The sequence below is a fragment of the Panicum virgatum genome, chromosome 9N, assembly GCF_016808335.1.
Source record: "Panicum virgatum strain AP13 chromosome 9N, P.virgatum_v5, whole genome shotgun sequence".
Taxonomy (NCBI): Eukaryota; Viridiplantae; Streptophyta; class Magnoliopsida; order Poales; family Poaceae; genus Panicum; species Panicum virgatum.
Genome location: NC_053153.1, coordinates 54,878,381 through 54,906,236, shown reverse-complemented (window position 1 = coordinate 54,906,236; position 27,856 = coordinate 54,878,381). Strand labels below are relative to the sequence as shown.

Sequence of the window (27,856 nt, the reverse complement as noted above, 5' to 3'; positions counted from 1 at the left end):
TGTACGCCTCCGGCTTGAGCTCCGGTATACACCGGTACTCTCGCAGTCTCGCCGCGTCGGATCCCAACCCGACCGACTCGACCGCAGCGCGCCCGCGGCTCGCATCGGGACGCGACCCATGTAACAGCAGCAGCAACGAGCAGCTCCCCACCTCCTCACCCTTTGCCACTCCGATCGCGGCCGCCCCCGCCGCCGGCGGTGTTCCACTCCAATGTGGCGTCGCGGGGCGCACGCCGACGCCGACGCCGCGCACCACCTCCCCACCGCGGGCCCGGGCGCGTCCTCCTCCTCCTCTGCCGCCGCCGCGGGCGCGGCGCGGAGGCGGCGGCGCCCCGGGCTGTCGTGCCGGCCGAGCCACCTCTTCTTCGCGCTCCTCGTCGCGCTATTCACGGCCTCCCTGCTCGTCGTGTGGCAGCTTCTCCCCATCGGCGACGGCGACGGCGACGCGGCGGCGGAGGGGGGCGGGGAGCCGCCGCCGCCGCCGCCGGAGGGAGGCGACGGCGGGGTGATGCGGTTCTCGGCCTCGCGCGTGGCGCTGCGCGCGTTCGACGGCGAGAGCCGGCTCGCGGCCGCGAGATCCGAGCGGCGGCGGTGGGCCGGCCTCGCGCCCGTCAGGGTGGCCCTCGTGAGTGCTCCACTACTTACCTGCGCAGTTTCCAATACTCTGATAAAATCGCTCGGCACCTACCATCTCGCTGCTGTAGTTGTGAATTTCGGTTCCACCAAGAAATGCCTACCTTTTTTTTAATGGTCTGGTAGAGCTCTCCTTGGATTCACTAGTGAAATGTGTACTGGTTATGGTCAGAGTTTAGTACTGGTTATGGTCAGAGTTTAGTATTAGATGGAGGAACAGACATGCTTACCTAGATACGCACGTCATGTATGGTATTGTTTTGCGTGTTTTTCTGTTTCTCTATTAGTCAGGTCTAAAGCTTATTCGTTTTTTATGCTGAACTGCATGTCATGGTCTCATGGAGATTTGACTTGGCTCCGGCTATTTCAGGCTGTTGGAAATTTGAACGTAGATGCACAATCCCTGATGCTTGCAACTGTTGCAAAAGGTCTTGTGGGTCTGGGTTATGAGGTCGAGGTGAGCTTCCATACAACACCATTTCATGTACTCCCTCCGTCCTGAAATATAAGACATTCCAACATTCTTGGAGAGTAAAAGTTTTTCAAGTTTGACCAAGTTTATACAATAAAGTAATAATATTTATGATATCAAATATGTACCATTAGATTCTCCATTAAATATATTTTTTATAATATATATGTTTGGTGCCATAAATTTTTATGATTCTCTCTAAAAATTTAGTCAAACTTGAAAAACTTTGACTCTCCAATAATGTTGGAATGTCTTATATTTTAGGACAGAGGGAGTAGTTCGCAAAAAATCTAGTAGTTTGGTGCAAGGTTCTAAAAAACGCTAGACGCCAGGCGAATGTTTGCCTATGGTTTAGAGTTTTTTGTGATTAAACGTAGATTGAACATGATTAAACGTGTGTTGTGATTAAACGACACTGTGATTAAACGCAACGCTTGGCCACCGTTCAACGTTTAATCAAGATTAAACGACGTTTAAAAACGTTTTTTAGAACACTGGTTTGGTGATTATGCCATTGGGTTGCGCACTTGAACTGCAGCATGTAACTGTTTAGTAATCACTCTTGATTCTTCAATGTTGAGAATACTTCATAACTCATGCTACTCACTGTGTTCCTATGATTTAGGTTTTAGCATTAACGGATGGGAAAGCACGTGATATTTGGGAAATTTTTTGCCTTGTAAATATTGCGAACATCGGGACTTTGAAATATGTTGACTGGTCAAAGTGAGTCACTAATACTTTAAAAGTGGAGTACTTCCACTGCTATTCTTGTGCCATGTCTTATTAATCTATTAAACTTATATTCTCGATTCCTAATTTTGTAGGTACAATGCTGTGTTATTAAGCTCTCTTGAAGGCAAAAGGGTTGTTTCAATGTGAGTATTCTACTACTGCATGTCTTATGTTTCAGGGTTGGCATATAATAAAAACGCACTTTGCTAATAAAAAAAATAGTTAGCTATTATCATTCCAATTGGAGAAAAAAGCAGATGTACTCCTGTCTATTGAGTTGTATGCACCGACCAGTTCAACCCAAAAGCTTAAGCTGATGGGGAGAGGTGGGCAATTCACTTATATTCCAACACTCCCCCTCACGTGGAGGCTCCCTCAGACCTCAGACGTGGAATAGGAGCGAGCATCAATTATTTTATTTAATCGCGCTAACTAGGATTCGAACTCGAGACCTCTGGCTCTGATACCATATTGAGTTGCATGCACCGACAAGTTCAACCCAAAAGGTTAAGCTGATGGGGAGAGGTGGGCAATTCACTTATATTCCAACACTGTCATTTTGAAATTATTTATTCCATTGAATGATCTGTCATTTTGTACATGTAATTTCCGATTCATGGAATTTATTTCACTTTTTCTGTAGCACTTATTTGTTTGGCACTTAGCAAATTCATATTGTATTCAGTCTTATGCAGGAACCTTTTCGACTTATACCAGTTGTATGGCTTATACACGAAGACACTCTTGGACAACATCTTAGAAGTTATGCAGAGTCAAATGAGTCAATTTCAAATGTCGTTGAGGATTGGAGGGCTCATTTTCATGCATGCACTTATGTTGTGTTTCCAGATAGCTACCTTCCTGTATGTACTACCCACAACTTAAGACTTTAGAATAATTGATGAAATGAAGTTTCTGTCTGACCCTTAGATATCTGATTTCAGTTCTTATACTCGCCCCTTGATTCTGGGAACTTTTTAGTGATTTCTGGTTCTCCAGTTGATATCTGGGCTGCTAAAAGATTTGGCTCATCACATTCTGAAGAGACTATAAGAAAGCAGCATGGGATTAAAGAAGATGATGTTGTTATTTTGGTCATTGGAAGCTACTTGTTTTTTGACCACTTACCATCGGATTATGCTACAGTCATGCGTTCATCAGCTCCACATATTTTGGATATAGCAAAATCTAAAAATCTGAGGGTGCAGTTTGTTTTTTTCTGTGGAAATGGCTCTGATGCCTACAACTCTGCTTTCCAGGTAATGAATATTCCACAAGATATACAGTAACCTTTGAGTTGCCTTGCAATCAAAATATTCCTAGAATACCATCCCTATCTCAATGGTGGGTTGTCTTTATTTCGTCTGCTTTGGCTGGTTTGTCCAGCCAATATATGTACCATATTGTGTCCATGGCAACGTCTAAGTCAAAAGAACTGGCAGTTGAGTCAACCAAACCTTCTTATTTTTCCTTTTCTGTTTCACACTTTCTTGGAATTTAGAGTAATTATGCATTGCATTTGTGAACTTCACTAAAGGAAGATCTCAGAATTTCTCAGCCAGTCAGCCTTCAAGCTTGTATGTTTAATTGGACATGCTTTTGATTAGCTATTTATTGCTAATGAGTATCCATCTTCTAGCTAATTACTTTGGTAATTTACTCTCTATTAACCTTGTTAGATGTATGTGTACCTATCTGTACTTTCCCCATTGTCTAAGTGTTTGTGTATATTTCTCGCACCTTTACATGTATATGTTGGGGCCTAGAGCTCTCATATTGAATACAATTGCTATTCATAAGAAACCTTTCATGCTCTTTCTCTCACTCTATCTACTGTTCCTTTCCCTCAAAACATGTTAGAACGGGAACTGGTGTGTCTGTTGAGTAATTCATTGTTCTTGTATTTACAAAGTTATGTGCTGATATCATCCTATTTTTGTTTGTACAGGAACTTGCCTCACACATGGGTTTACCTGATGGCTCCATAAAGCAATTTTCCATGACTCACGATATTAGGAACCTGTTAATGTTCGTGGATGTTGTTGTCTATGGATCTTTAAGACAAGAACCTGGTTTCCCTCCTCTGTTATTGCGGTCCATGTCCTCTGAGATTCCAATTGTTGCACCAAATCTTACTGCTATAACAAAATATGTATGCTACTTCATCCAGTTCATGATATGTTATTCACCTGTAAATCTTTAACACTACTTTTAAAAATGTGTTGTTGTTTCAGGTCACTGATGGTGTCCATGGCTTCCTTTTCGATTCTGCCGACCCAAGCACAGTTTCTTCAGCTTTTGTACAAATTTTAGGAGAAAAAAGACTTTTGGATACTGCCTATTCTGTTGCTTTGGAAGGGAAGCTACTTTCCAAGAACATGTTAGCACATGACTGTATTACAGCTCATATTAAGCTTCTTGAAAGTGTCATTCATTTTCCTTCATACGCAAAATTACCATCTTCTGTTTCTAAAGTTCAAGAAAGAACATGGTTATGGGATCCTTTTGAGATGAAAGCTGCACTAGAAAATAATTTGTTGGAAGGTGAAAGCCATACTAGCACAAAGGCTGTTGATATTCTTAGAGAATTCCCTCAGAGTAACCAAACAACTTATTCTGATACCAATGGTACTTCTTCATATGATTACCCTAGATTATCTGATTGGAATGAGTTAAGTGAAATTGAAATCTTTGAAGACATTGAAAGGAGAGAAATGGAGGAGGCAAGTTTTTCCCCTTGTTTTGGCATGACCTCTCCTATCTTCTTTATATCAAGATTAATTTTCTAAATTGGGAAAAGAAATCAAATATGTTCTTTTTTGCAATGTAGATTGATGAAAGGGTGGAAAGGCCTTTGTTATCATGGGATGAAGTCTACAGAAATGCTCGAAAATCAGAAAGGCTAAAGCCGGAAGGAAATGAACGTGATGAAGGTGAACTCGAAAGGACTGGGCAACCTGTGTGTATATATGAGATTTACAATGGAGAGGGTGCATGGCCATTTTTACACCATGGATCTTTATACCGCGGTGTTACACTTGTAAGTCTTGTTAGATTTACTTAACTGCTCGTGTTATCTGGAGGTTCATATCAGTTTCAACTTTCCATGTGGTGGTCTATAATATTATCCATCAGTTATTTATCATCTCTACCACTATCTATAAAGTTTGGGATATTCAGACTTTGTACTGGGGAAGCATTGGAGTACCTAGTTCAGTCTGTCTGCATTGTTATAAGAATTTTATTTCCAGTAAATTGCCATCACCCTGATCCGGCATGAATTTTATTTGAACTGATATATTAAATGATTGTTATAGTTAGTATCAGATGGAATGCTTTTGCATTTATTAATACATATATAGGAAAGATGGTTTATTACAATTGTTACCTCCCACAGCATATAAATTCTCTGTTTTCATGTATGTTGGTAAACATGTTTTGTCTCAAGTCGAAAGGAGGCAGGCGACCGAGGTCAGATGATGTTGATGCTGTTACCAGGCTTTCAGTTCTAGACAACCCATACTACCGTGATCTTCTTTGTGAATTGGGTGCTATGTTTGCCATTGCAAACAGAGTTGATACTGTACATAAGTTACCATGGATAGGTTTCCAGTCATGGCGGGCTGCTGGAAGAAAGGTACAATTTTCTCATAGATGTCAGATTTGGTCATATTGGTTATGTCAGCTTTCTAAGAATTATACTCCTTGAGTTGAGATAAAGAATATGGTAGATATAACACCGTCGAACTCTTCAAGCTAAGCTCACACTGACTTACCAAACCATCTCTTGACATACCTGAACAATCAAAACCAGAGAGTAACCCCTATGCTGAGCCCACCTCACTTCCAATCTGGTGTTGAATTCTTATAAAAAAAAAAAATCTGGTTTTGAAGTGGTTCGACCACAAGCATTGAGTCACCTTCCGAATTGTCTCTTAGGTGCATTTAACTAGTTGTGATAGCATGCAAATCAGCACCATCTGTCAGCAGTGGCGGAGCTAGGAATTTGCGGCTGGGTATGCCAAGTTTCAAAGCAAATACACAATATAATGGAAGATAAGTTATAATGATCATAACAAATCCATAATAGTAACCAAAATTTAAGTTCTAAACATGAATAATTAAACAATATTACAGAACAGTGGTCCGAGAGGGCCACCGGTCAGAGGAGGGCCTTGGACGTCGTTGTCTTGGCCGCCGGTGCCCGGTGGGCTGGTGGTAGGCACCTTCTATTCTTCGCAACTCGCGCTAGCAGGAGAGGACGCAAGCCACGACCCATGTGGGCGAGGACATGAGGTCGCGAGGCCGTCAGGTCTCCGGTTGCCGATCACCCGAGTGGGGGAGCATCCGAGCGGAGAGCCACCGTCCCGTCGAGCACCGAGCACCGACTGGACGCGACTCGCATAGCAGGACACGAGCGGTACTCCACAGCGTTGAGATCACATGAGGGACATAAGTTTCTGCATTTCTAGGATTGGTTCGTGAGCTTTGGTGTATTGAGCCAATGAACCATATTTGACAGTATAAGAGCAACTCCAAGAGACTCTATATCTTTCCTCTCATTGCTAGGAATAGAAATTTTGATGGAAAAATACCCTACAACAGTTTCTCTAAGTGGTTATCCAAATGTAGCCATCCCCTGTTCTGTATTTCTTGCTAACTAAAGATAGATAACGAAAATGGCTTTCTAGAGTGTACACAAGATATATAAAAGCTGTTGGAGAGTGAAAACATATAGAAAACAACTTTGATGTAGAAGGCTCTTCAAATGATAATTTAGATAGTGTGTTTTAGAAAGACTCTTGGAGATGCATCTATATATCTTTACTAGTATTTCCTTCCAAATCTTGGGTATGCCAAGGAATACAGGGGCATACCCCTAGCTCCGCCCATGTCTGTCAGCTCCCATCTCTTGCTTCCTTTGCTATGTGTTGCTCCCTCTAATAACATCAACAGAGAATTTGCAATGAGGCCCTCCCGTGGTGAAGCTTGTCATCAGCAAGTTGACTGTCTCTAGGACTACCTCTACTCACCTCCCTTTACCATGTTTATGAACTCAGCATCATGTTGACATGAATCCAGCTCCACAAGGCAAGCTCATGGTGCTCTCTCTCCTCCCCAAACTGCTCTGACATTGAGGTGCTTCCTCCAAATCTGGTCAAGCTGGTTATCCGTTGAGTGTTCCCTACTTTGACAGTGTCCTCCACAGTGTTTGGACTGATGCATATCCCAGGTTCAGTGTGTTACGCACCAATGATGACAACCTAACCCAATTGTTCTTGGTGCTGTTGAAGCTCCATCTCATGTGTTGACTTCGGTGATCTTGCCATGCATCCTTGACAGTTCCTAGATCTTTGTCAAGTTTAACTGAAACAATCTATCTAGAGTCCTGATGCTCATCTGGTCATATCAACTATTCGTCCCGCAACCAAGTTAGTAGAATGGTTTCAAAGGCACATATGTTGGCTAAAACCTGTCCACATCACAAAACCAGAACATATAGCAAAACTACCCTCAAAACAGCAATAAGATGTTATTTTCACCTTAATTTTTGATGTGTGAAGGAAGATTTGGATGATCAGACTCGAGATTGTTTTTAAGAATCTAGATTGGGAATATACATCTTTTGAAACTAATTCTTGAATTTGGATTCTGGTTAAATGTGTATGGCAATAATGGTCAGATCTAGATTACTTTGTGCTCAAACATATTGCTACACATGCTCAAATCTCAATATATATGGTATTTCAGTTTACCTCTATTTGGATTATCGATACGAAAAGTTGATCTGTAGATCTATAATTAATTTGACCAGTCAGCCATTTCTTAGGCTAGCACTTAATACAACAATGAGCATAAGAAATGGGATATATTAGCAGTACCACTCATCCTGTAGTCAAATGGCGCATTACCTGAATGTCTGATACTATTGATAGTAAATATGTTGAAAACATCTCACATTTCCCCAAGTGTATTGGATCTGCTAATCCTGGCATGAACAATCAAGTACTTTTTGGTTGAGAAGGATATAGATAAATGCCTTTTTAATATCCTCTTGTCAGGTATCCTTGTCTGAAAGTGCTGAAGAAACCTTAGAGGAAACTACGACTGGAGAGAATAATGGGGATGTCATATACTACTGGTCACCAATGGATATTGACCAGACTTCTGACTTTTGGTCGATGTGCGATTCCCTAAATGCGGGCAATTGCAGGTGCCTTTTAAGTGCTAAGCATGTTCCTTTTTATTTTCTTACTTTGCAATCTTCCTTAAACTATGTGTTTAGGGACTAGCTTAAGGACGACTCAACCACTGTCAAACTCATGTTCTGGACTTTATCAACCACTCTCTGTTGTACTTGCGTAACTCATATGGTGCACTGCGCTAGGCCATTATTCCATCTTGATCTCTTGGAGCATTATCTTAGTATTTTCTTGTCACAGATCTCTTTTTGAAGATGCATTTAGGACAATGTATGGACTGCCCGAGAATGTATCTGCCCTTCCACCAATGCCCAATGATGGCGACCGTTGGTCTACTCTACATAGCTGGTTGATGCCCACCCCATCATTTTTGAAATTCGTCATGTTCTCAAGGTCTTATTAGTTCTCTCACTTTGCTTATCATTTTTATGAGGCAATTCACTTTGTGTTCATTATTTTGATTTAGGTTGCGTTTTGCAGAATATTTGTCGATTCACTTCATAGTTTGAATGTGTACCGTACTGAGCCAGCCTCATGTTTGCTTGGAGCATCAGAACCTGAGGTGACCTTATCTTTTTCGCATTACTATCGATATACTTTGAGATTTTAGCTGAATTTGATACTCCTTTTTTACCTCAGAAAAGGCATTGCTATTGTCGAATCTTGGAAGTCCTTGTAAATGTTTGGGCGTATCACAGTGGAAGGAAGATGGTCTACCTTGACCCTTTTACTGGGGATATCAGAGAGCAGCATCCACTTGATGAAAGAACTGAGATGTGGGTTAAGTTCTTCGATTTCACCCTTCTGAAGAGCATGGATGAGGATCTAGCAGAAGAAGCTGATGACGGCATGCATCCCGGAAATGATCAATGGCTGTGGCCATTAACTGGCCAGGTGTTCTGGTCTGGCATTGCTGACCGGGAAAGGGAGGAAAAATATATAAAAAAGCTGGACAAAAAGCTCAAGAACAAGGTGAAATTGCTCGAAAGGCAGAAGTCTGGGTACAAGCAGAAGCCGCTGGGACAATGACCGTGACTGAAGCTATAACAACCCGATATTTCATTTGATCCACATCGGGTGCACCTTCAATCAGACGGGCTCTTGCTTCCAGTTTTCTGAGGCAGCAATCCGAGATGATCTCGTGAAAGAAGAGGTGCATCACAAAAGGCAAAGTTGTTGTGAATATGCATTGTTTTTACCCCTCCTTGATCTCCCTCTCCGAAGGAGCTTGGTGAAGTTGGAGGATATTGGTAGGATGGGGAATCCGAATCACTGATCAGTTTTTTGTTCCTGTTCGCAGAAATTGTGCCATATGCTTATAATCATTCTTTATTTGTCTTCCCCATCTGCCTTGAAAGGGTAGCCAGATCAGAAGCGAAATTTTGGTAGGATTCAAACTGACCATCGTTGTATATGTACATTCCCAGGAGAGGGAGGCATCACCACGGAAGTAATAATAATCATGTTTCTTGAGAGAGCATGCTGTTCTGCACTGCTGCTGCTGTCGTAAGGTTTCTCTCCTTCGTGGCTTGGTGGCTTTGCTGCTTGCGATGACCCATGACCGTTGGCGTGTGCGAGCGGAGCCGCGTGAGTTGGACAGCGATGTGGGAGTTGTCGAGGTGTAAAAAATATTTGATAAAAACAATCGTGTAACAAAATTTGTTAACCAAAGCTCGATGGGAGGTTGCCTGATGATGAGACGTATGCTTACAAAAGTATGGTTCTTTCATATAAGATACTAGGTGATTTTCCGCGCGTTGCTGTGGGATTCAAGAGAATTTTTCAATAAACTATGAAGAGTTTTTTTTTACAATAATTGTAAAGTATCAATGGGTACTTTCAAGTACTTTTATCTTGTACCTTTTTCTAGCCATTGATATATGAAATGTATTTATAAAAATTAAATTAAATTAGTATTCGGTCCCATTTTTTGATACTTGGTCCCACATTTTGGAAGTATCAGATACTTTATCCTAGGTATTTTCTACCTTCACCACCTTATGATTTTATCAAATGGACGACTTCTATTTTTTCAATCATTGTAAAAATTTCTCAACTATGAATAAAAGATGAAATATTTTTTAGATAAAACACTATGGAGAGCATGTAGTATTACGGGAAAAAAACACTTGGATCAAGTTTATTGAAAAACATGAAATGGTAGATTCTTCGAATAAAGAAAACATATCATGGGGCTAATGAACACATGGAGAAAATTAATACAAAATATGGTATTCACATAAAATAGATAAAGATAGACGCATAGTGGTAGTTTTGGCTTAGAGATATAATCATAATAATGGTAGCTGACACACATGCACTAACATTTATATTATGGAATAAACCATTTAATAATTAAATCAAATAAAAAAATCAATGCGGTTGTATAGTTGCTCGTATAAACAATGCACTTGTGAACAATCTCTTGGGTGAAAATAATAGAATTTTTAGTTACTCTTTGGTTAATTAATGAATAGAGAACCCATCTAATGGATAGAAGATGTGCGCGAAGTTAATGGTACTGTTAGGATAATCAAGGTGATGTGGCTGATTGAGAGAAGAGAGAAATAAAAATAAATGTTTTTTAGTGGGTGTCATCTATATATAATATATAGATCTATATATAATATATAGATAGACTGTGCTGATTGCTTTATCACATGACATCGGCACTAGGAGTTGGCCACTAAACCGGGAGTTAGGAGATACTCTGTTCAGTAAAACAGTAAAAATTACTTAAGACAATTTCATGGTCTCCAAGTTTTAACTTCAACCACTGTTCTTTTTTCTCATTGGAATATAGATATAATCTAGTAAGTGTAAGTAGTGAAAGTACAGTTGAAGAAAAAAGTATGCACATGGATTTTTTGTGTTTCCAAACTAAACTTTTTAAAAGCTACAGATATCAAAGCTTTAAAAGTTCGGCCACATTTTGACTGATATCCAAGGCTTTAAAGTCCAACTATATTTTAATCGAAGTATCAAGTATTTGTGATCGGAGGGGTAATATGATCAAAGTGTTAGTATAAATCACCTAGTCAATAATAACAATATTAAAGTTACACATGAAGTTTGACCAAAGTGTTAGTATAAAGCACCTAGTCAATAATAATAATATTAAAATACACGACATATGAAGATTTCTCTCAAAATAAAGATTTTCGTATGGGCCCAGCCCAACTCCACTTTCAGCCGAGCGGGCACAGCCACCCTTTTCTTTTTCCCTTGACCGGACTGACCCGTGGCCCCCATTCATCAGCCTTCGAAGGCGACTGACACACGGGTCCCACTGGCCGTGGCCCCCCGGCTCGGATCGTTGGACTGGTCAGCGTTGACCTGGTCAATGCTGACGTCAGTAGGGCCCACTGTTGATGTCAGCAGTCATGATCCACCTAGTGACATCATGCTGACGTCAGCATGAAGCCAGCATGCCACGTGGCACGCTCTAGTGCTGCCAGATGTCACCTCGGTATGTTTCTTTTCTGATAATCATGTATCAATTTTAGAAAATGACTTAAACTTAGAAAATTCAAAATATTTTAACCGGACCTTCGAAAACTTCGAAACCAGTTTCATACTTCTAAAATCATGATCTACCCGTTAGAGTAGGTTTTGTCGTGACTTCGGTCTTATTTGAGCAATTTTTGTGCACTTTTGCACTTTGGTCCTTATGTTTATACATAATTATGACTAGGTCCTTATGTGAAGGAGTTGACCGATGTCCTGGATGACCTGAAGACCCGGGAGGACTTCCCCGACGCCCAGGAGATCAAGAAGGACGTCCCGAACTTCCAGAAGCCCTCAAAGACTCAGGAAGTCTACGAAGAACCGCTAGGTTAACGCCCATATCTGATCTTGGATTCCCATAGACATCACATGCTAGTTATGCTACCACTTTACTTACTATTATAATGGAATGAACCTGCATGGCCTACTTTACAGCCTATTCCTTGGTTACCTACTCTACCATTTATGAATGGTTGAGATATCTTGCCTTGCTTTGCATGTGTATTTTTAGGACAACGTGATATATTCTTGGCGTGACTTGAGGTATTTTCTGAGGAGTTGGTGATTAGGGCATTGGCGGGAGCGAGCAACTTAACCCGATTGTTCGATTGGGGGCTTGGGGCATGTGCTGGGCACGTCTTGCGAATACCTATTGCGGGTACTAGACTTTCCTTTGGGGAATGTCGATCCTTCGAGATCTTTAAGGGACTGGAGGAGGTTTCGGAGGGGCGATACCTGTGATGGGTGCCAACTGCAGACTGTTGGGGCGGAGACGCACAAGAGACGATGACGCTTGCTTTAGCAAGTAAGGACCGAGTTAGCTTGACCTGGTGAATGAACTATGTCAAACATGCACACCACTTATCCTATATGCGAAAGGACCCAGTCCAAGCTAGCTACGCGCGGCACCAAGCCTGAAGGAGGATGGGATATTAGTGCAGGGGGAGGGTCCAGTATTGGAGTGAAGGGGTACTGGCCTTCTCGAGCCCTGACACAACAGGGAGAGGCTTCACAGTCCCAAGAGTGACCTCTCACAGTAGGACGCGCGCACACCCGGGAAAGAAGGACGGTGGCCGTAGCCGTTAGTTTCGTGACAGTAGACTAGTGCCTCAGAGTTAGTCGGAGTGGCCCCCAGCTGACCTCAGGGCGAGTGGGTACAGGTGTACAACCCCTGCAGGGTGAAAACTATATGTATAGCCGCGTACTCGGTCATATACAACTCTTGATCTGGCTTCACTAACTGGAGTAGTGTTACTTGATTTCTACCTTCCCCTTCCAGATGTTTTCCCTGCTGGTGCGTAGTTGAGGTGCGAGGAGTGGGAGTCCTCACACCGACTTGGTGGTTTATGGACTTGTAAGGTGTGTGTAGACCGGGAGTCTTGGATGCCGGAATAGCCCGAGTATGGAGGATTGGATGATATACTTATGTTGCTGCATGCACATAGGAAACGACTGCCTTTCCTTGGAATTATTTTTATATCCATAGTACCATCCATTCAAAGCTGCATACGGATGGTGACGTGAACCTATCCCATCCTTGGGGGTAGCTTGGTGTTGGTGTTTAGCCGCTAAGCCTGCTCAGGGATACCCTTAGCAGTAGGATTGTAGGCAAGGGATCGACTAGCTCTGGAACTCGATGGTGAAAGGAACATAAGGATTTAGACAGATTTGGGCCGCGAGGTGCGTAATATCCTACGTCCTGTGTAGTTGCTTGTATTGCCTTAGGTGTTGTTATGGTTGTCTCTGTTTTGAGGGGGTCCCTGCCCACCCTTATATACTCTGGGGGGACAGGGTTACATGGAAAGTCCTAGCTGAATACTGTTGGAGTCCAATTACAACCCGGTCGGGTAGTTTTCTTGTGCTACAACTAGTTCTACGCCTATTCGGGTAGTTTACAAAAGAGGTAAGGTACAACTATGTGCTATCCCTTATTGCCCGGATCTAACAAGCCCCCGAGCTCTTCGTAGCCGAGTCCTGCAGGCATCGAGTACTTGTAGAGGCATCTTCGAGTACTTCAAGTGATCTGAACATTCGTCTGGTGCTTCTAGGCCTTCCTTTGAATGCTTCGAGTAGCCTTCCAAGTACTTCTTGGTTGCTCCGAGGCTATGAGGTGCTCAAGCCTCGAAATCTTGATCATATATGGTGCGTCAAGTACTCACGCTCCATATGGAGTAGCCCCCGAGCCTTAGGTTGAATCGCAGAACTAGACTGAGGGTCACTTCAGTCTTTTTCTTCTTTATTTTCCAAAAAATTTGAAAAAGAAGCCATTGATGCCACATATCCTGCTACCCCCGAGCCTTGAATGTAAATCCAACATTTAGATTTGAGGATCTAGGACTCGTGGCAAAAACCCTTATTCTGATGGTAACAGTGAACCGCTCAGAATTAGTTTTAAATAGAGGATGTCTTTCTGTCTTCCAAAAATTTATCACATTGCCACCCGCAAGGTTATTTAACCATTTGGTGACTCCGTAGGGTTTTTACCCCTTTCACTCCTGGCCGCCGTCATTTTCAGATCTGAAACTTCCACCTTCTCATTCCCTTGTCTTCCGCTCTGCTAAGCCTCTCCTGTAGCCCCCGAGCATCAACCAGAGGGCTAACTCATGACATCAAGGATGGATCCCAAAAAGTCCAAGGCGAAGGCCCAAGTCGAAGAGGTTGCTGATCTTGCAAAGGGCTGGAAGTGATCAAGGATGACAGAATATGAAGTGCTTGAACTAGAGAATAACAAAATCCTGCAGAGCCGAGCTGTTATCCAGCGGCGTGCTGTAGAGGGAGAGGATCGCTCGTATGAAGGTACCCACGAAGTCGTCCTTTTTCGCGATTTTGTGGAGCGCGGTCTTGCTGTTCTCGTTTCCGATTTCTTTCAATCTCTTCTGTGATTTTAGGGGATCCAATTGCATCATCTGACCCCTCAATCCATCATTCATCTTGCTATCTTCACACATTTGTGCGAAGCTTTCGTTGGCGTCGAGCCACATTTCCATCTTTTCCAATATTTCTTCTTCCTTCGTCCTATTCCTAGCGCCAGCAACCCTGCTGAAGTAGGTAGTGCTGAGCTAGTCCTCCATCTTGAGAGCGAGGACGAGTACCTTTTCTATTGACCCTCTGACAAAGGAGTTGAGTGGAAGAGTTACTGGTTCTATGTTGGAAAGTTTGAGTCCCCTCTACCAGAACGTACACCAGGGGCTCCAAAGGCAAAGGGGTGTTGGATGAGCCCCAGTCCTGGCGAAGATCAAGTCCAGAAACTCCGTGTTGCAATCGCCAAGCTGAAGAAGGCAGAAGTTACTGGAGGAACTATGGTGTACTCCTTCAACGGTCATCGAGTACAACCTCTGCAGAAGAGGGCGCATCCTGGATTCAGATATGAAGGCTCGGACGATCCCTCAAGGTTTTCTCCGGAGAAGATAAATGCCTCCGATCTTTTCAAGAGATGTTGCAAAGTACTCGATGACTTTGAAAAGGTCCCAGTCCTCCCCACTTTATTCAGCATTAGGAATCCGCCTGAAGATACTTGGGTAAGTAGTCGACTATGTTGTTCGAGTACTCTTCTTGTTGTTTTCTGTAGACATAGTCATCTGATATGAATTTTGCAGATAAATGTCAAGGCGTGACATTGTCTGCCTCCACCTCCTCTTGAAGTTTCTGCTTCTCCAGATGCTGGATCTGATCAGGATGATCAGACTCTTGCCATTGTTCTTAGCAAGAAACGGAAGGAGAATCCAGGACCCCTTCTTCTGAGGAGAAAAGCCATACGCTCCGATAGTGTCGAGTAAGTGCCTTGTATTTTTCTCAGATTCCCAGATCTGTTTTTGTCCTCTATCTTGGTTTTGCTTCTTCAGAATCCAAAACCTGCCCAAACTTGAAAATGCCCAGATCCAAGATTTCCACAACTGGCACCATACTAGGTCAGAATCATCAAACCAAGCTACTCCTGATTCTCCAATAGTGGGAGTAGTTGAGGATTCATCGAGTGCTGGCATGCAGGGAGCGGGTACTTCTGCGGAAGCAGAGAAATCCGCTCTAGCGTCATCTTATGGTGGAGGGACTGGAGGGTCGGCTAGTACTGGCGGTCCCTTTAGACCCTTTCAGTCTCTTCCTATTTCCGTTCAAGAGAAGTTGGGAGCAAAATTATTGATGATCCTCTGCTTACTCCGAAAAACATAAAGGAGTTGCAGGACATGATGAAGTGGAGCTATAACTTCATGCGAGTAAGTTCTGTATCTTCTTGAGTACTTTCTTGATATCAAGTAGCCTTATTGCTGAGATATATACTTCTTCATGCAGGATGTTGCCAACCATTCATTTTTGAAATCCCATGCTTTGTACCAGATGGTGGACAACCGAAAACTTCTCGCTGAGAAGGATGCTCTTGTTGCCAAATGTTGGGATGAGTTTCTCGATATGCGGAACAAGTTTAATGAAGAAAACCATAAGCATAATCGAGAAGCTTATCTCCTCAAGCAGCAAATCATGACCCTAGAAGAGGAGAAGAAGAAACTCCAAGAACAGCTGCAATCTTCTCAAACCAGCAAGTACTTGAACTTGCCTGATTGTTTTTGCGGGTTGTCCCTAGAGTTGACAGAGTTCTTGCTGTTGTCCAGATCCATCAAGTGAACATGAACGACTGGTGGCTACTGCTCAGCGAGTTGTGGATATGGTAGATCCAGAGGAGGAAGGGACATCGAGTACTAGATCCTTGGTCGAACGCTTGGAAGAAGCTCCCAAGAAGATCCTCGACTACCTTTCATCCACCACCAAGTCTTATGTTGCTCATTTACTTGGCCTGGTAAAATCATGCTGGCCTTATGCTACTTTGGCTCCTTTGGCTTCTGGAATTGACATCGACTGCTCGGAGGAAGACTTCCTCCGATATCAGACCGAGGCGGAGCCATTGGCTGAGGAAATCATCAAGAGCCTTGAAAATTAAATTATTGTAACGCCCTTGGATCTGTGTATAAGAACACATGTTATTAATGTATAAATCAAACTTTGTCCTATTGATGTATTAACAGAAGCTTGTTCTGATATCGTAGGACGTAAAGAACTCAAGAATTAGTAGTCAAATCTGCGTAGGACGTAAAGAATCCTGTAGAGCAGATGATTTGAGGTGTATCAGTGTAAAACTAATGTACCTACACTTGGTCTACGCCTTGTAAAGGGAGAGTAAGTTGTTGATAGGGTGAAAACCCACTAGGTATAGAAACTCACAGCTACTCGGTTCTTCTATGTCCTGTAGAGGAATGAGCTTGCGAGTAGTTTAAGAGAAGTAATTCTCGATTTGGTGCAGAACCATAGTTCTTAGCTAATTGTGTATCCTGTATCTTTGCGGTACAAAGTAGGAATAAGCTTATGACAAGTAGATAGTCCATGAGTGGACAAAGGTGAACCCCAGGGGTTACCAGTAGTAGGCGAGGAGCCTTGAAAACTATTCGGCTCGTCTAGGTCCTACACATAGAGGAATGAGCTGGCGAGTAGGGTGTCCTGTAGGGTTATCCGGTTAGGATGAACCTGTAGGGTTACCCAAGTGGGAAAAATTTTGTGAAGTTTTCTGAGTTAGGCTATAGCCTAATGGCTACTTGAGCTAGCGAGTAGTATAGTTATCCAGTTAGGATGAACCTCGCGAGGTTACCCAAGTGGGAAAAATTGTGTCCTGCTCTAAGGACAAGGATGTGGCCCATATAGTTATCTAGTTAGGATGAACCTCATGAAGTCGCCCCAGTGGGAAAAACTGTGTGGGATTATCCATGTTGGGTTATCCAGGTCGGAGTGAATCTCTTAGGATTACCCTGGTTAGAAAAACCCTTTTGTATTACTCAATGTATCAATGGTTGACACCTGTGGACGGTACTGATTGGCTTTGAAGGAGTTGCAAAAAATCTGGGACCTTAAAGTAGTTGATGTATGCTGGGAAACAAGATTTTATTAAGGAAAACCACTGACACTTTTTTTGATACAATCTGAAATTAGGGATAAAACTTGTGCAAGTGCTCGATATTCCAGGAATTGGGTACTTTATTGCTGTCGGCATCAGTAATTCTGTATGATCCTGGTCTTGTAACCTTGGAAACAATGAAAGACCATTCCCATCCTGATTTGAGCTTGTGCAATCCTGTCTCATCCTGGATATGGCGTAATACCATATCTCCCACATTAAAAGATCGTTGCTGGACTTTGCGATCATGATAGCATCTGACTCCTTGAAGATATCTAGCCGATTGGGTCAAAGCATTGATCCTGGCTTCCTCAACTGAATCCAGTTCAAGTTGCCGAGCTTCATCTGCTTCTCCTTCCTGATAGGCCTCGACTCTTGGGGATTTCGACATTATATCAGCAGGAAATATGGCTTCTGAGGTAGCTCTTGGATCCACTTGCCACCCTTCTTAGAATTAGCATTGTAGATCCTCTTTTTTAAGCCATCGAGTATCAACCCGTTGATGCGTTCCACCTGACCATTGCCCCTTGGATGAGCCACAAAGGCATACTTAACCTTGATGCAAGCATTGTCGCAAAAATCCCAGAAAGATTGCGAGGTGAAATTTGAACCCAAGTCTGTGATGATCGTGTGAGGGAAACCAAACCGGTGTATGATGTAGGAGATGAAGTCCATTGCTCTATCTGATGAGATCTTGATGATTGTTTTGTACTCGAGCCACTTGATAAACTTGTCGACTGCCACCAGTATGTGATTAAATCCTCCTGGCGCTGTAGTTAGAGGTCCGATCATATCCAGACTCCAACATGCAAATGGCCAAGATGGAGGGATTGTGATCAAATTATGGGCTGGATCGGAACATGAGCTTGCTTGCTGAAGAACTAACATCTAGGACACCTCTTAACGAGGTCTTCAGCATCTGATACAGCTGTTGGCCAGAAGAAACCTGATCTGTAGGCTTTTCCAACCAATGTTCTTGATGCGGTGTGGTTGCCACAGACTCCTTCATGGATTTCCCTTAGGATATCCTTGCCTTCCTATAGAGTGACGCACTTCATGAGGATTCCTAAAGCGGAGTGTTTGTACAGGTTGTCACCGACCAAGATGAATCCTTTGCTTCTCCAAATGATGCGGGCAGCTTGAATGCTTTTTGCGTCGACGCCTGGTGGAAGCTTGAACTCCTTGATGAAGTCGATGAAGGGAATCCTCCAGTCTTCCTCAATCATCAGAACCTCACTGACCGTAGCCGTAGCCTCCATGTTGGTGGTTGGGTGATTTTGGATTTTGACTGAAGGATGATGTAATTCTTGTACAAAGACTCCAGGTGGTACATTGGCTCGAGTAGATCCATGTTTGGAAAGGGCTTCATCTCCCACTTTGTCATCGCGATCAACATGGTGGATCTCCAGTCTAGAAAACTTGTTCTCAAGTTTCCTGATTTCCGCAATTTATGCATTCATTGTTTCCTTGTTGATATCCCACTCTTTGTTTACTTGCTGGACGACGAGTAGAGAGTCGCCGAACACAAGTAGTCGCTTGATACCGAGGGAAACCGCTAGGTGACGTCCATGCAAGAGTGCCTCGTATTCTGCTTCGTTGTTGGAGACTTCAAATAGGATCTGGAGTACATATTTGAGCTGTTCTCCCTTGGGGAGATGAATAATACTCTGGCACCACCCCCTTCAAGCTTGAGTGAATGGTCGAAGTACATCACCCAATGCTTGAGAATGTTGGGAGGTGCTGGAACTTGGTTTTCCCGCCATTCGGCTAAACAATTGACTAGAGCATGCGACTTGATAGCTGTTCTGAGCTTGAACTTGATTTTGAGTGCTCCCAGTTCTACTGCCCACTTTGAAATTCTTCTAGTGGCATTCTGATTGTGGAGTATATTCGCCAATGGGAAGTCAGTGACAACTGAGATCTTGTACTCGTCGAAGTAGTGGCGGAGCTTTCTGGAAGTGATGAGGATTCCATAGAGAATTTTCGGAATTGAAGGGTATCTGACCTTTGATTCGGAAAGTACTTCGCTGATGAAGTAGACTGGCCTCTGGATGCCGTAAGAGTGACCTTCGTCCGGCCGTTCAACCAAGTTTGTTGTGCTGACTACGTGAGTAGTCGCTGCTATGTAGAGGAGTAGTCCTCTCCGGGTAGTGGAGCTGTGAGTATTGGCGGTGACTGAAGGTTCTGCTTGAGGTTCTTGAGTGCTTCCACCGCCTCTGGGGTCCACTGAAATTTATCTTGTCGTTTTAGAAGCTTGAAGAAGGGTAAGCCCCATTCACCAAGTCTGTTCAAGAATCTGTTTAAGGCTGCCATGCAGCCTGTATGCTTCTAGACATCCTTGATTGTTGCTGGAGCATCCATAGGCATGATGATCTTCTCAGGGATAGCCTCGATTCCTCGGTGGCTGACGATGAATCCGAGTAGTTTTCCAGAGGGTACGCTAAAGACACACTTGGTTGGGTTGAGTTTCTAGCGGAACTTGCGGAGGCTGTTGAAGGTTTCTTCCAAGTCTGTAATGAACTGACCTTGGGTCTTGTCTTGATGATGACATCATCAAGATAGGCTTCAACATTGCAATGTAGCTAGTCAGCAAAACACAGTTGTATCGCCCGCTGGTAGGTAGCTCCCGCGTTCTTCAACCCAAAGGGCATGGTCTTGTAGGCGTAAGCCCCGTAAGGGGTGATGAATGCCGTCTTGATCTGACCTTCTTCTTTGAGGGTGATCTGGTGGTAATCAGAGTAGCAGTCGAGGAAGAATAGCAGAACGCATCTTGCTGTGGAGTCGATTACTTGATCTATGCGTAGTAGGCCGAAAGGCTCCTATGGACAATGCTTGTTCAGATCTGTGTAGTCGACGCACATCCTCCACTCGTTATTGTTCTTATTTTGGACAAGTACAAGGTTGGCCAGCCACTTAGGGTGATAAACATCCTTGATGAACCTTGCTGCAAGTAGTTTTCCCAGCTCTTTCTTGATGGCTTCTCGCTTGTCTGGGGAGAACCGTCGTAGTCGCTGCTTCTTTGGCGTGGCTTTAGGGTCGACTTTTAGTGCATGCTCGATCAACTCTTTGGGCACCCCTGGCATGTCCGCTGGTTTCCACACGAATACGTCTCGGTTAGCCCTAAGAAAGTTGACGAGCTCGAGTTCCTATTTGTCACCCAGCCTTGTGCCGATGATGGCATTTTTGGACTCATCTGCCTCTTGTAGTTGTATGGTCTTGATGCCCACGTCACCGGCTGGTTTGACCGAAGACTAGATTGGCCTCTTCGAGGGCATCGAGTCCTTGTTGAGGGATAACTCCTTAGCAGCTGTGAGTATCTCGCTTACAGAGCTTGGTACTCGAATGCTGGAGGCATGGGCAATTTCCTCCTTGTCGCATTCAAAGGATTTAAGGAGGTCCCCGCGTAAGGGGAGGACGCCTGTGTTGCCTGGCATCTTGAGGAGTAGGTAGACATAATGAGGCACGTCCATGAACTTGGATAGCGCTGGTCTTCCCAAGATGGCATGGTATGACAATTCGAAGTCGGCTACTTCGAATTTGATATGCTCCATCCGGAAGTTTTGCTCTGTACCGAAAGTGACAGGGTGGGTAACGGAGCCAATTGGTGTAGAGGAGTTTCCTAGGACGATGCCGTAGAAGGGAGCTTTGCTTGGAGTGAGCAAACTCATGTAGTTGAGGCCCATCTTCCTTAGAGTGCTTGTGAAGATCAAGTTGAGCCCGCTTCCACCGTCGATGAGTACTCGAGTGAGCTTGGATCCTTGGACGACCGGTTCGAGTACTAGTGGAAATTTTCCTTGTTCAGAGAAGCTGGTCCATTGATCCTCCCTGGACAAGGTGATGGAGACCTTGCTGTATTTCAAGGTTCTCTGAATTGCAGTCTCAGTTGAAAAATCTCCCGGAATACCAGCTTCTGAGCACGCTTGGAGAAACTTGGATCTCCTCCGAAGATAACATTGACCACATTTTCGGGTTGCCAGAACCCGTCAGGATCTTTCTTGTCATCATCATCGTCCTCCTTGTTCGTCTACTTCCTGGGCGCTTCTGGCAGTGGGGCTTGGAGAGACTTGCGCATGAGTGTACACTCGAACATGGAGTGGTTACTCTTTGGATGGATTGGGCACTTCTTGTTATGCAGGATCTTGTCAAACTAATCTTGAGGCTTTCTTGCCTTTTTGCCACGCAGGTCTAGGATCAAGAACACCGACTAGAGGGGGGGTGAATAGGCGGTTTAAAACTAAAAACACCAACACTAGAGAAATTTAATTAGTAACAAAATACGGCCCTATGTCAAGCTACAACAATCTCTAGTTTGGGTTTGCAACCTACGGTGACAAGATACAATTCAAGCTCTAGTAAAGTAAATTGCTCAAAGTAAATACAAGAATTGAAGTGAGCAAGAGAATTAACCGAGATTGACACAAAAATTTATCCCGTGGTGTCGATGACTTGCCGGTCACCCCTAATCCACGTTAAGGTGGATTCCAAGAATCAACCGCTCCCCTATTAAGAACTCTCTTGATCTTGAGTCGGCTTGAATCAAGGAACCGCTCCACACCTCGATTCCACTAGAGTTGCTCTTCACCACTCCGGTGAGGTGAGCACAAGACCTCTCACAACCGAAATCGGGGCTCCTCAACAATCTCCTTGGAGGTGCTCCATGAAATCCACTTCTTAAAGCCGTTTAGGGAGCGGCAACTCCCAAGAGTAACAAGTCGATGACGCTTGCTTGAAGTTTCCCTAGTGCCACAAAGCTCAAACACTAGATGCAAAACACTAGAATGCTCTCACACTCGCAAAAATGCAATCACTAAGCAAGAATGTGTGAGACAGGGATGGCTCAGCTCTAATGTGTCAAGAAAGTAGTCCAAATGGCCAAGAGATCCTCCCAATGGCCGGGCATTGGGTATATATAGACATCCCCTCAAAAACTAGCCGTTATACTCTTTTCTGCGAAATCGCGGACCATCCGCGGTTCAAAAACCGGACTGTCCGCCCTTATAAACCAGTGAGTCAGAGTGCAATGATTGTGTCAGAACTAGCCGTTGGAGCCCTGGCGGACTATCCGCGCCTTAGGGGCGGTCCGTCTATGGTTCAAAGTTCCACACCACCAGAGACGAAAAACATCTCTGGTACAAATGTTGTGACCGGCGGACCGTCTGCACCCCAGGGGCGGACCGTCCGCCATTCAGACCCTCAGCGCAACCAGAGATGCAACGTCTATGATACAAGACTTAAAATGACCGGCGGACCGTCCGCGCCCCCGGGGCGGACCGTCCGCCGTTTAACCCTCTTTTCCACCAGAGACGAAACATGTCTCTGGTACAATTTTAATTAGTGTGGCGGACCGTCCGCCCGCCTGGGCCGGATTGTCTGCCAGCAAATTTTAACTCCCACCAGAGCCAAACAGCCTCTCTGGTACATTTTCAAAGTGTGTAGTGGACCGTCCGTGCCCTAGGGGCAGACTGTCCGCACTTAGTCAGTCAGTACAAGTTTTGAATCCATATTCAAATCTTTTTGAAGCGTCGTTAGCCCTCATGCATGCATCTAGACATTTTGAGCAAAATGGCACTAAAGACCTGTCAAGCACGAGTACACGACCCCTCTAGATAGTACGGCTGTCTATCCAACAAATCCGGTCATTTCTCATCCACTAATCGCCTTATGACCGGTAAAATACAAAAGTCCTATTTGATACCTTTGCCTTGAGCCTGAGCTTTGCACATCATCTCCAAAACTTCATATGATCACAATCAAATCCTTTTCATCTGTGGATCAACCTATACTCATTATCTCAAATGAAATTGTTAATCCACAAACCGTTGTCATTAATTACCAAAACTCGAATTAGGGGCCTAGATGCTTTCAATCTCCCCCTTTTTGATAATCGATGACAACACTAACTTTGGAGTGATAAAAAGAGTTCAAGTCAACTTTATACACAAGGCATAAGGTAGATTTGGAATTGAACTTTGGAAGAACTTACTCAGTTTTCTTGAAAATTTCAGAATATGATATGAATAAATTCACCTAAGTTCGATGAGTAGAGAGAACTCCCCCTTGATATATGCATTATAATTTTGAATGAATACCAAGAGCACATATATATGAAATTTGAAAATTTTGACAGAGTTTCCCCTACAAGTGGAAATCGAAGCAATACAACATACAAGATATATATGATATGAACTTTAATAAGATTAGCAAGACCTCAACAAGCCACAATGATGAACATAAACCATAAGAGTATTACAAGCCAACATAGTTCATCACACAATACAAACCAATGTTCAAGTCCAAACCACAAATCCATGCAAGATACTAAATAAACGTGCAATGCGCGACAAATAGAGTTCAACACAAATAAAACTCGAGTAGCAAGCGGAAGCAAAGTGAATAATCTCCATGCGAAGATGCGAAGTCCATGAGATCCCCCTAGATCCATGCATCACTCCAAGCATCCTTCTCCCCCTTTGGCATCAATTGCCAAGAAGATCAGTCCATCGGTGGTGGAGGTAGTGGCGGTGGGTAGAAGGGTTGGAGAGGATAAAACTCTAGAGGCAGCACTGGAGCCGGGAAGACCGAGTAGAAGTGGTCAGAAAACCCAGTGAAGGCAGTACTGAAGGTGTCAAACCTCTGCTCAAGCTGCTGCTGCCTGACCTCAAGCTGCCCAAACTGCTCAGAAGAAGGCATGTCCTCAAAGCGAGAGTCCAAGGCTGCTATATCTGAGTGGAGACTCTCTTGAACCCCTTGCATTTGAGCCATCATAGGCTAGAACATGGTCTCCTGAAAGTGCTGTGTCATCTGGTGCTGCATGTTCTGGAAGCCTAAGTTCATCTGACTCTGCATCTGGCTGGCCAAACCCTCAATCTGAGAACTCATCCCCTGCTGCATGGATGCAAAGTATGGATCAAAATATCCAGCGGGAGGAGCCCACTGTGGCTACACTGGAGGTGGTGGAAGTGACACCTCAGGTGTCAGTACACTTAAATACAGATCACTGTACCCCATTTAAAATTAAAAGAATAATGTGGGAAATTAATTCAAAGAGAAGGGGTCAAATAAAAGTCAAAGTATACAAAAGAAATTAAAGAGAAAGAACAAGGAGTGAAAAGCTACTCAATTTTCAATTCAAAAATGTGCACAAAATTTTAGTTGGCTCATGAGAGGTACTTCAATTGACATGTGCTCAATTGAACTTCAGCAAAAAACAAATCAAAAACTGAATAAAACCAAAGCCCTTTTGTGCAAGTTTGAAAATTTATAAATAGTTCAAAATGTGAGTTTCAAATGAAAATTTGCATAACACGAAAGTTGTAGATCTTACAAAGTTATGCAAAATTGGTATTCAACACTTTTTCATTTGAGCCCTCTAAGTAGGAGATATTTTTAGTTTACCGAGAGGTCCCTGAAGTTTCAAAAATCGCAGATATGCCCTCACCTCCATCTCTCTCCTCTCGGCTTGCTCTGTTTCAACGCCGCCCGCCGTACGCCGCCGGTGGACCTCGTCCACGGCGCGTCCATGGCCAAATGGACCCGGGGAACCCCTCCATCGCCACCTGGCCTGCCCCTTGGCACCTCCCCACGATAACACGCGTCCCAGACGCCTTCCCGAGCCGCCACACCGCCATGCCATGCGCAGCGCCGCTGCTCGCTCCGCCCGCTCGCCGTCGAGTCACCCCGGACCAAACCAGCCTCCCTCAGACGCCCCTCCCCTCACCCAGGTGCTCTCTGGCCTATAAGTACCCCCAGAGCCCCGCCTTTGTGCTGCTTCCCCTCCTTCTTCCTCCTCCCGCCGTCCGCCATGGCCGGCGAGATCTAGCTCGCGCGGACCGGCCACCACAGCCCCGCATTGATCCATCCAACCACCCCAAAAGCTTCTCCACCTTCCAGTTAAGCTCCACGCGCGCGGAATCGGACCCAAACCCTTCCCCGTCGCCGTTCCCCTTCTGCGCCGCCGCCGGCGAGCTCGGGCTCATCGCAGACCGGCCAGCCCAGAGGGAGACCGTGCACGAGAGCCACCCCAGGAGCTTCCTCACGCTCTCGCGGTGCTCGTGCACGCGACGTTCCCCTACCCCGAGTCCTCCCTCACCTAAAACGCCGGCGACCCGAACATCTTCTCCGCCATTGACGCCGACAAGCTTGATTCCGTTCACCCTGCCCTCGAACACCGACCTGGGTAGGTGTTCCTCGATCTCCTCTCTCCCACGCGCCTCCCCGTTGCAGCCCCGGTAAGCCCTGCCTAGCAGAACACCACCGGCAAAATGCAACGGCGGAGAAGGCCGGCGAAGGACCCGGTTGTAATTTGTTTTTTTCGTTCAAGGGTGTGTTTGCAAGAATTCCAGTGTATGTCAGTGAACTTCAAAAATGCAAAACAAATCACAAAACAATCGTAAAAATGCAAACTCGATTGATATGGAATCCTTGTAACAAGATCTACAAGTTTTGTAACAGTCAGATCTGCAGAAACTCCACCAAATTTAATCTACAAAAAGGAATAAGAAAATCAACCTATGCATGTTCAGGAAGTTCCACTCAACAAATGACCTTGATTTCTGAATATGTTATCACTGATGGAATATTAAGCTCACAGTAAAAAGATGGCACCCAACCAAAACAGTTGTCATGTTAGAACAATCAAGATTCTCTAATCTGTTGATTGGTTTTCTAGATTTAATACTGGAAAATATATATATGAACTTGCTTTGGAATTTCTACTACATGCATGTGTAACTGAAACCATTTTAATCCATAAATTTCAGATTTATTAGAGTTCATTTTCTAGATACCATGAATTGTTCTTGTTTAACCAACTTATTTCATAATCTATAGTTTTTATGCTCAGAAAAACCTATATTTAATTTTTAAGTCTCACTTTAGTTCTGTGATCCTTCCTGAAAAGTTTGAGCTGCAGATACTTAGTTTTTCTTTAGTTAATAATCATGGTTAGTGTCTCATGGCTAGATTTACCATTTTTGTTCTAAGTAAAATAGGCCGTCTATGATCATGATTTTTGAACATGTTCTTGTTTAGAGTATTTGCTAGCTATAATAAAAACTTCACCTGCAGTACTGATAAAATTGACTTTTAGAAATGTATGCTAACTCATGTAAAGTTAACTGCATAACTAATTTATCTTGATTAGATAACGCTTGATAATTTTTATGGAGTATGTTTAGCTCATTACTAGGCTCTGGTAAAAATTTGAGAACCATATTCCTAGTATAACTCTCTGTAGAATTAATCTTATTTAATGGCTTGCTAAATTTGTTCATTTTGTCACCTCTTCTGTATAAGTGGATAAAATCTGAAAAAATTACATTACTGAGTAGATGCTTTGTAGATGCTTCCATAAAATTTTTAGCACCTAACCCATGAAAAACGTTCTGTGAAAAAAGGTGAAGTAACTAGAGTAATCTACTTACATGTTTTGTTATGGTTAATGGCTTTATGGTTAGATGCTGAAATTTATGCCATATATGCTAGAGTATCTAATCTGTGTTACTTTAATTTTTCATCACTAGCTCATGAGTAGACTTGTTGTTATGAAATAGTAAAAGCATGCTATGTCTAAATGATAACAATGAAAACCAAACCCCACACTCATTCATGATGAAACATAGTTGTGTTTACTACTCCATAAATGACTGCCCATGAAATGAAATGAAATGTTGAGATCATCATTGAATTAACTTTTGTTGAACTACAACTTTATCGTGAAGGAAAGAAATCGTATCTAGGATTAACTCATAATCTTGCATTGCATATAGAAACGGTTAATCTCGCGGACGGTAACTACGAAATGGTGCCCGCGGACTCTCGAGTTGATCAGGAGGTTAATTTGAATTGTGCTAACTTATCTCAAGGCCTGGGCCAAGCCTCAGAGGTTTTTCTGCCTAACATAGCCCAGGAAGGCAAGCCCCGGAGCATAATCCCACTATTTTCTGAATTATTATTCATCTATCTATTTATATATGTTGTAATACTTTTATTTCTGCATTTAAGTTTTCTAGGCATTGATCGAAAACCTTAGATGCATTATCCCTAGATACCTATGTTTGATACCGGATCTTTTTATCGATTAGTGGCCATGCTAATTAGGTACGGTAGAAGTCGACGGGTTTCCTGCCTCTCGCGAGCAAATAGAAATTTTACTAACTTTCATTCCTGCTGAAATATAAATTTTACTAACTTTCATTCCTGCTGAAATATTAGGACAATGAGCGGGGTTGTGTAGTTCTGATACCCCGCTGGGGTAGTCAAAAATGGCTAAGGTCGCGGTGTGTGGCTCATTTCGTTAAGCGTTTGAAAGTACTAGCCACATACCGAGAAATATGGTAATCGGTAAGCTTAAGTACCTGATTGGACCAGCGA

General features: G+C 43.6%; 2 protein-coding genes and 1 pseudogene across 3 annotated transcripts; 1 reads left to right on the top strand and 2 right to left on the bottom strand.

Moving 5' to 3' along the window:
* Positions 1-96: 96 nt before the first annotated feature.
* LOC120690398 lies at positions 97-9,735 on the top strand (annotated as a pseudogene). The gene is made up of 14 exons (XR_005681739.1): positions 97-625; positions 1,004-1,090; positions 1,731-1,831; positions 1,933-1,983; positions 2,526-2,703; positions 2,785-3,099; positions 3,789-3,992; positions 4,075-4,563; positions 4,671-4,880; positions 5,289-5,477; positions 7,903-8,054; positions 8,284-8,436; positions 8,524-8,605; positions 8,683-9,735. The product of XR_005681739.1 is annotated as an uncharacterized LOC120690398 (transcript).
* An 8,140-nt stretch (positions 9,736-17,875) lies between these two features.
* Positions 17,876-18,744, bottom strand: LOC120689127 (uncharacterized protein K02A2.6-like). Its single transcript, XM_039971461.1, has 3 exons — positions 18,586-18,744; positions 18,372-18,522; positions 17,876-18,255 (listed from the first exon to the last, which is right to left on the bottom strand). Exons 1-3 carry the CDS (start codon positions 18,742-18,744, stop codon positions 17,876-17,878), a joined length of 690 nt encoding a protein of 229 aa, XP_039827395.1.
* Positions 18,745-20,736: 1,992 nt separating this feature from the next.
* Positions 20,737-21,168, bottom strand: LOC120689125. Its single transcript, XM_039971460.1, has one exon. It carries the CDS (start codon positions 21,166-21,168, stop codon positions 20,737-20,739), a length of 432 nt encoding a protein of 143 aa, XP_039827394.1.
* Positions 21,169-27,856: the final 6,688 nt, after the last annotated feature.

Excerpts from the sequence above, each read along its gene's own strand:
- LOC120689127 (XM_039971461.1), bottom strand. The coding sequence starts at position 18,744 with ATGGAGGCTACGGCTACGGTCAGTGAGGTTCTGATGATTGAGGAAGAC. Across the intron at positions 18,523-18,585 it reads GAAGCAAAGGATTCATCTTG|GAAGGCAAGGATATCCTAAG; the intron begins GTCGGTGACAAC and ends GTCACTCTATAG. Across the intron at positions 18,256-18,371 it reads CGTTAAGAGGTGTCCTAGAT|CGCCAGGAGGATTTAATCAC; the intron begins GTTAGTTCTTCA and ends CTCTAACTACAG.
- LOC120689125 (XM_039971460.1), bottom strand. The coding sequence starts at position 21,168 with ATGGGCCTCAACTACATGAGTTTGCTCACTCCAAGCAAAGCTCCCTTC.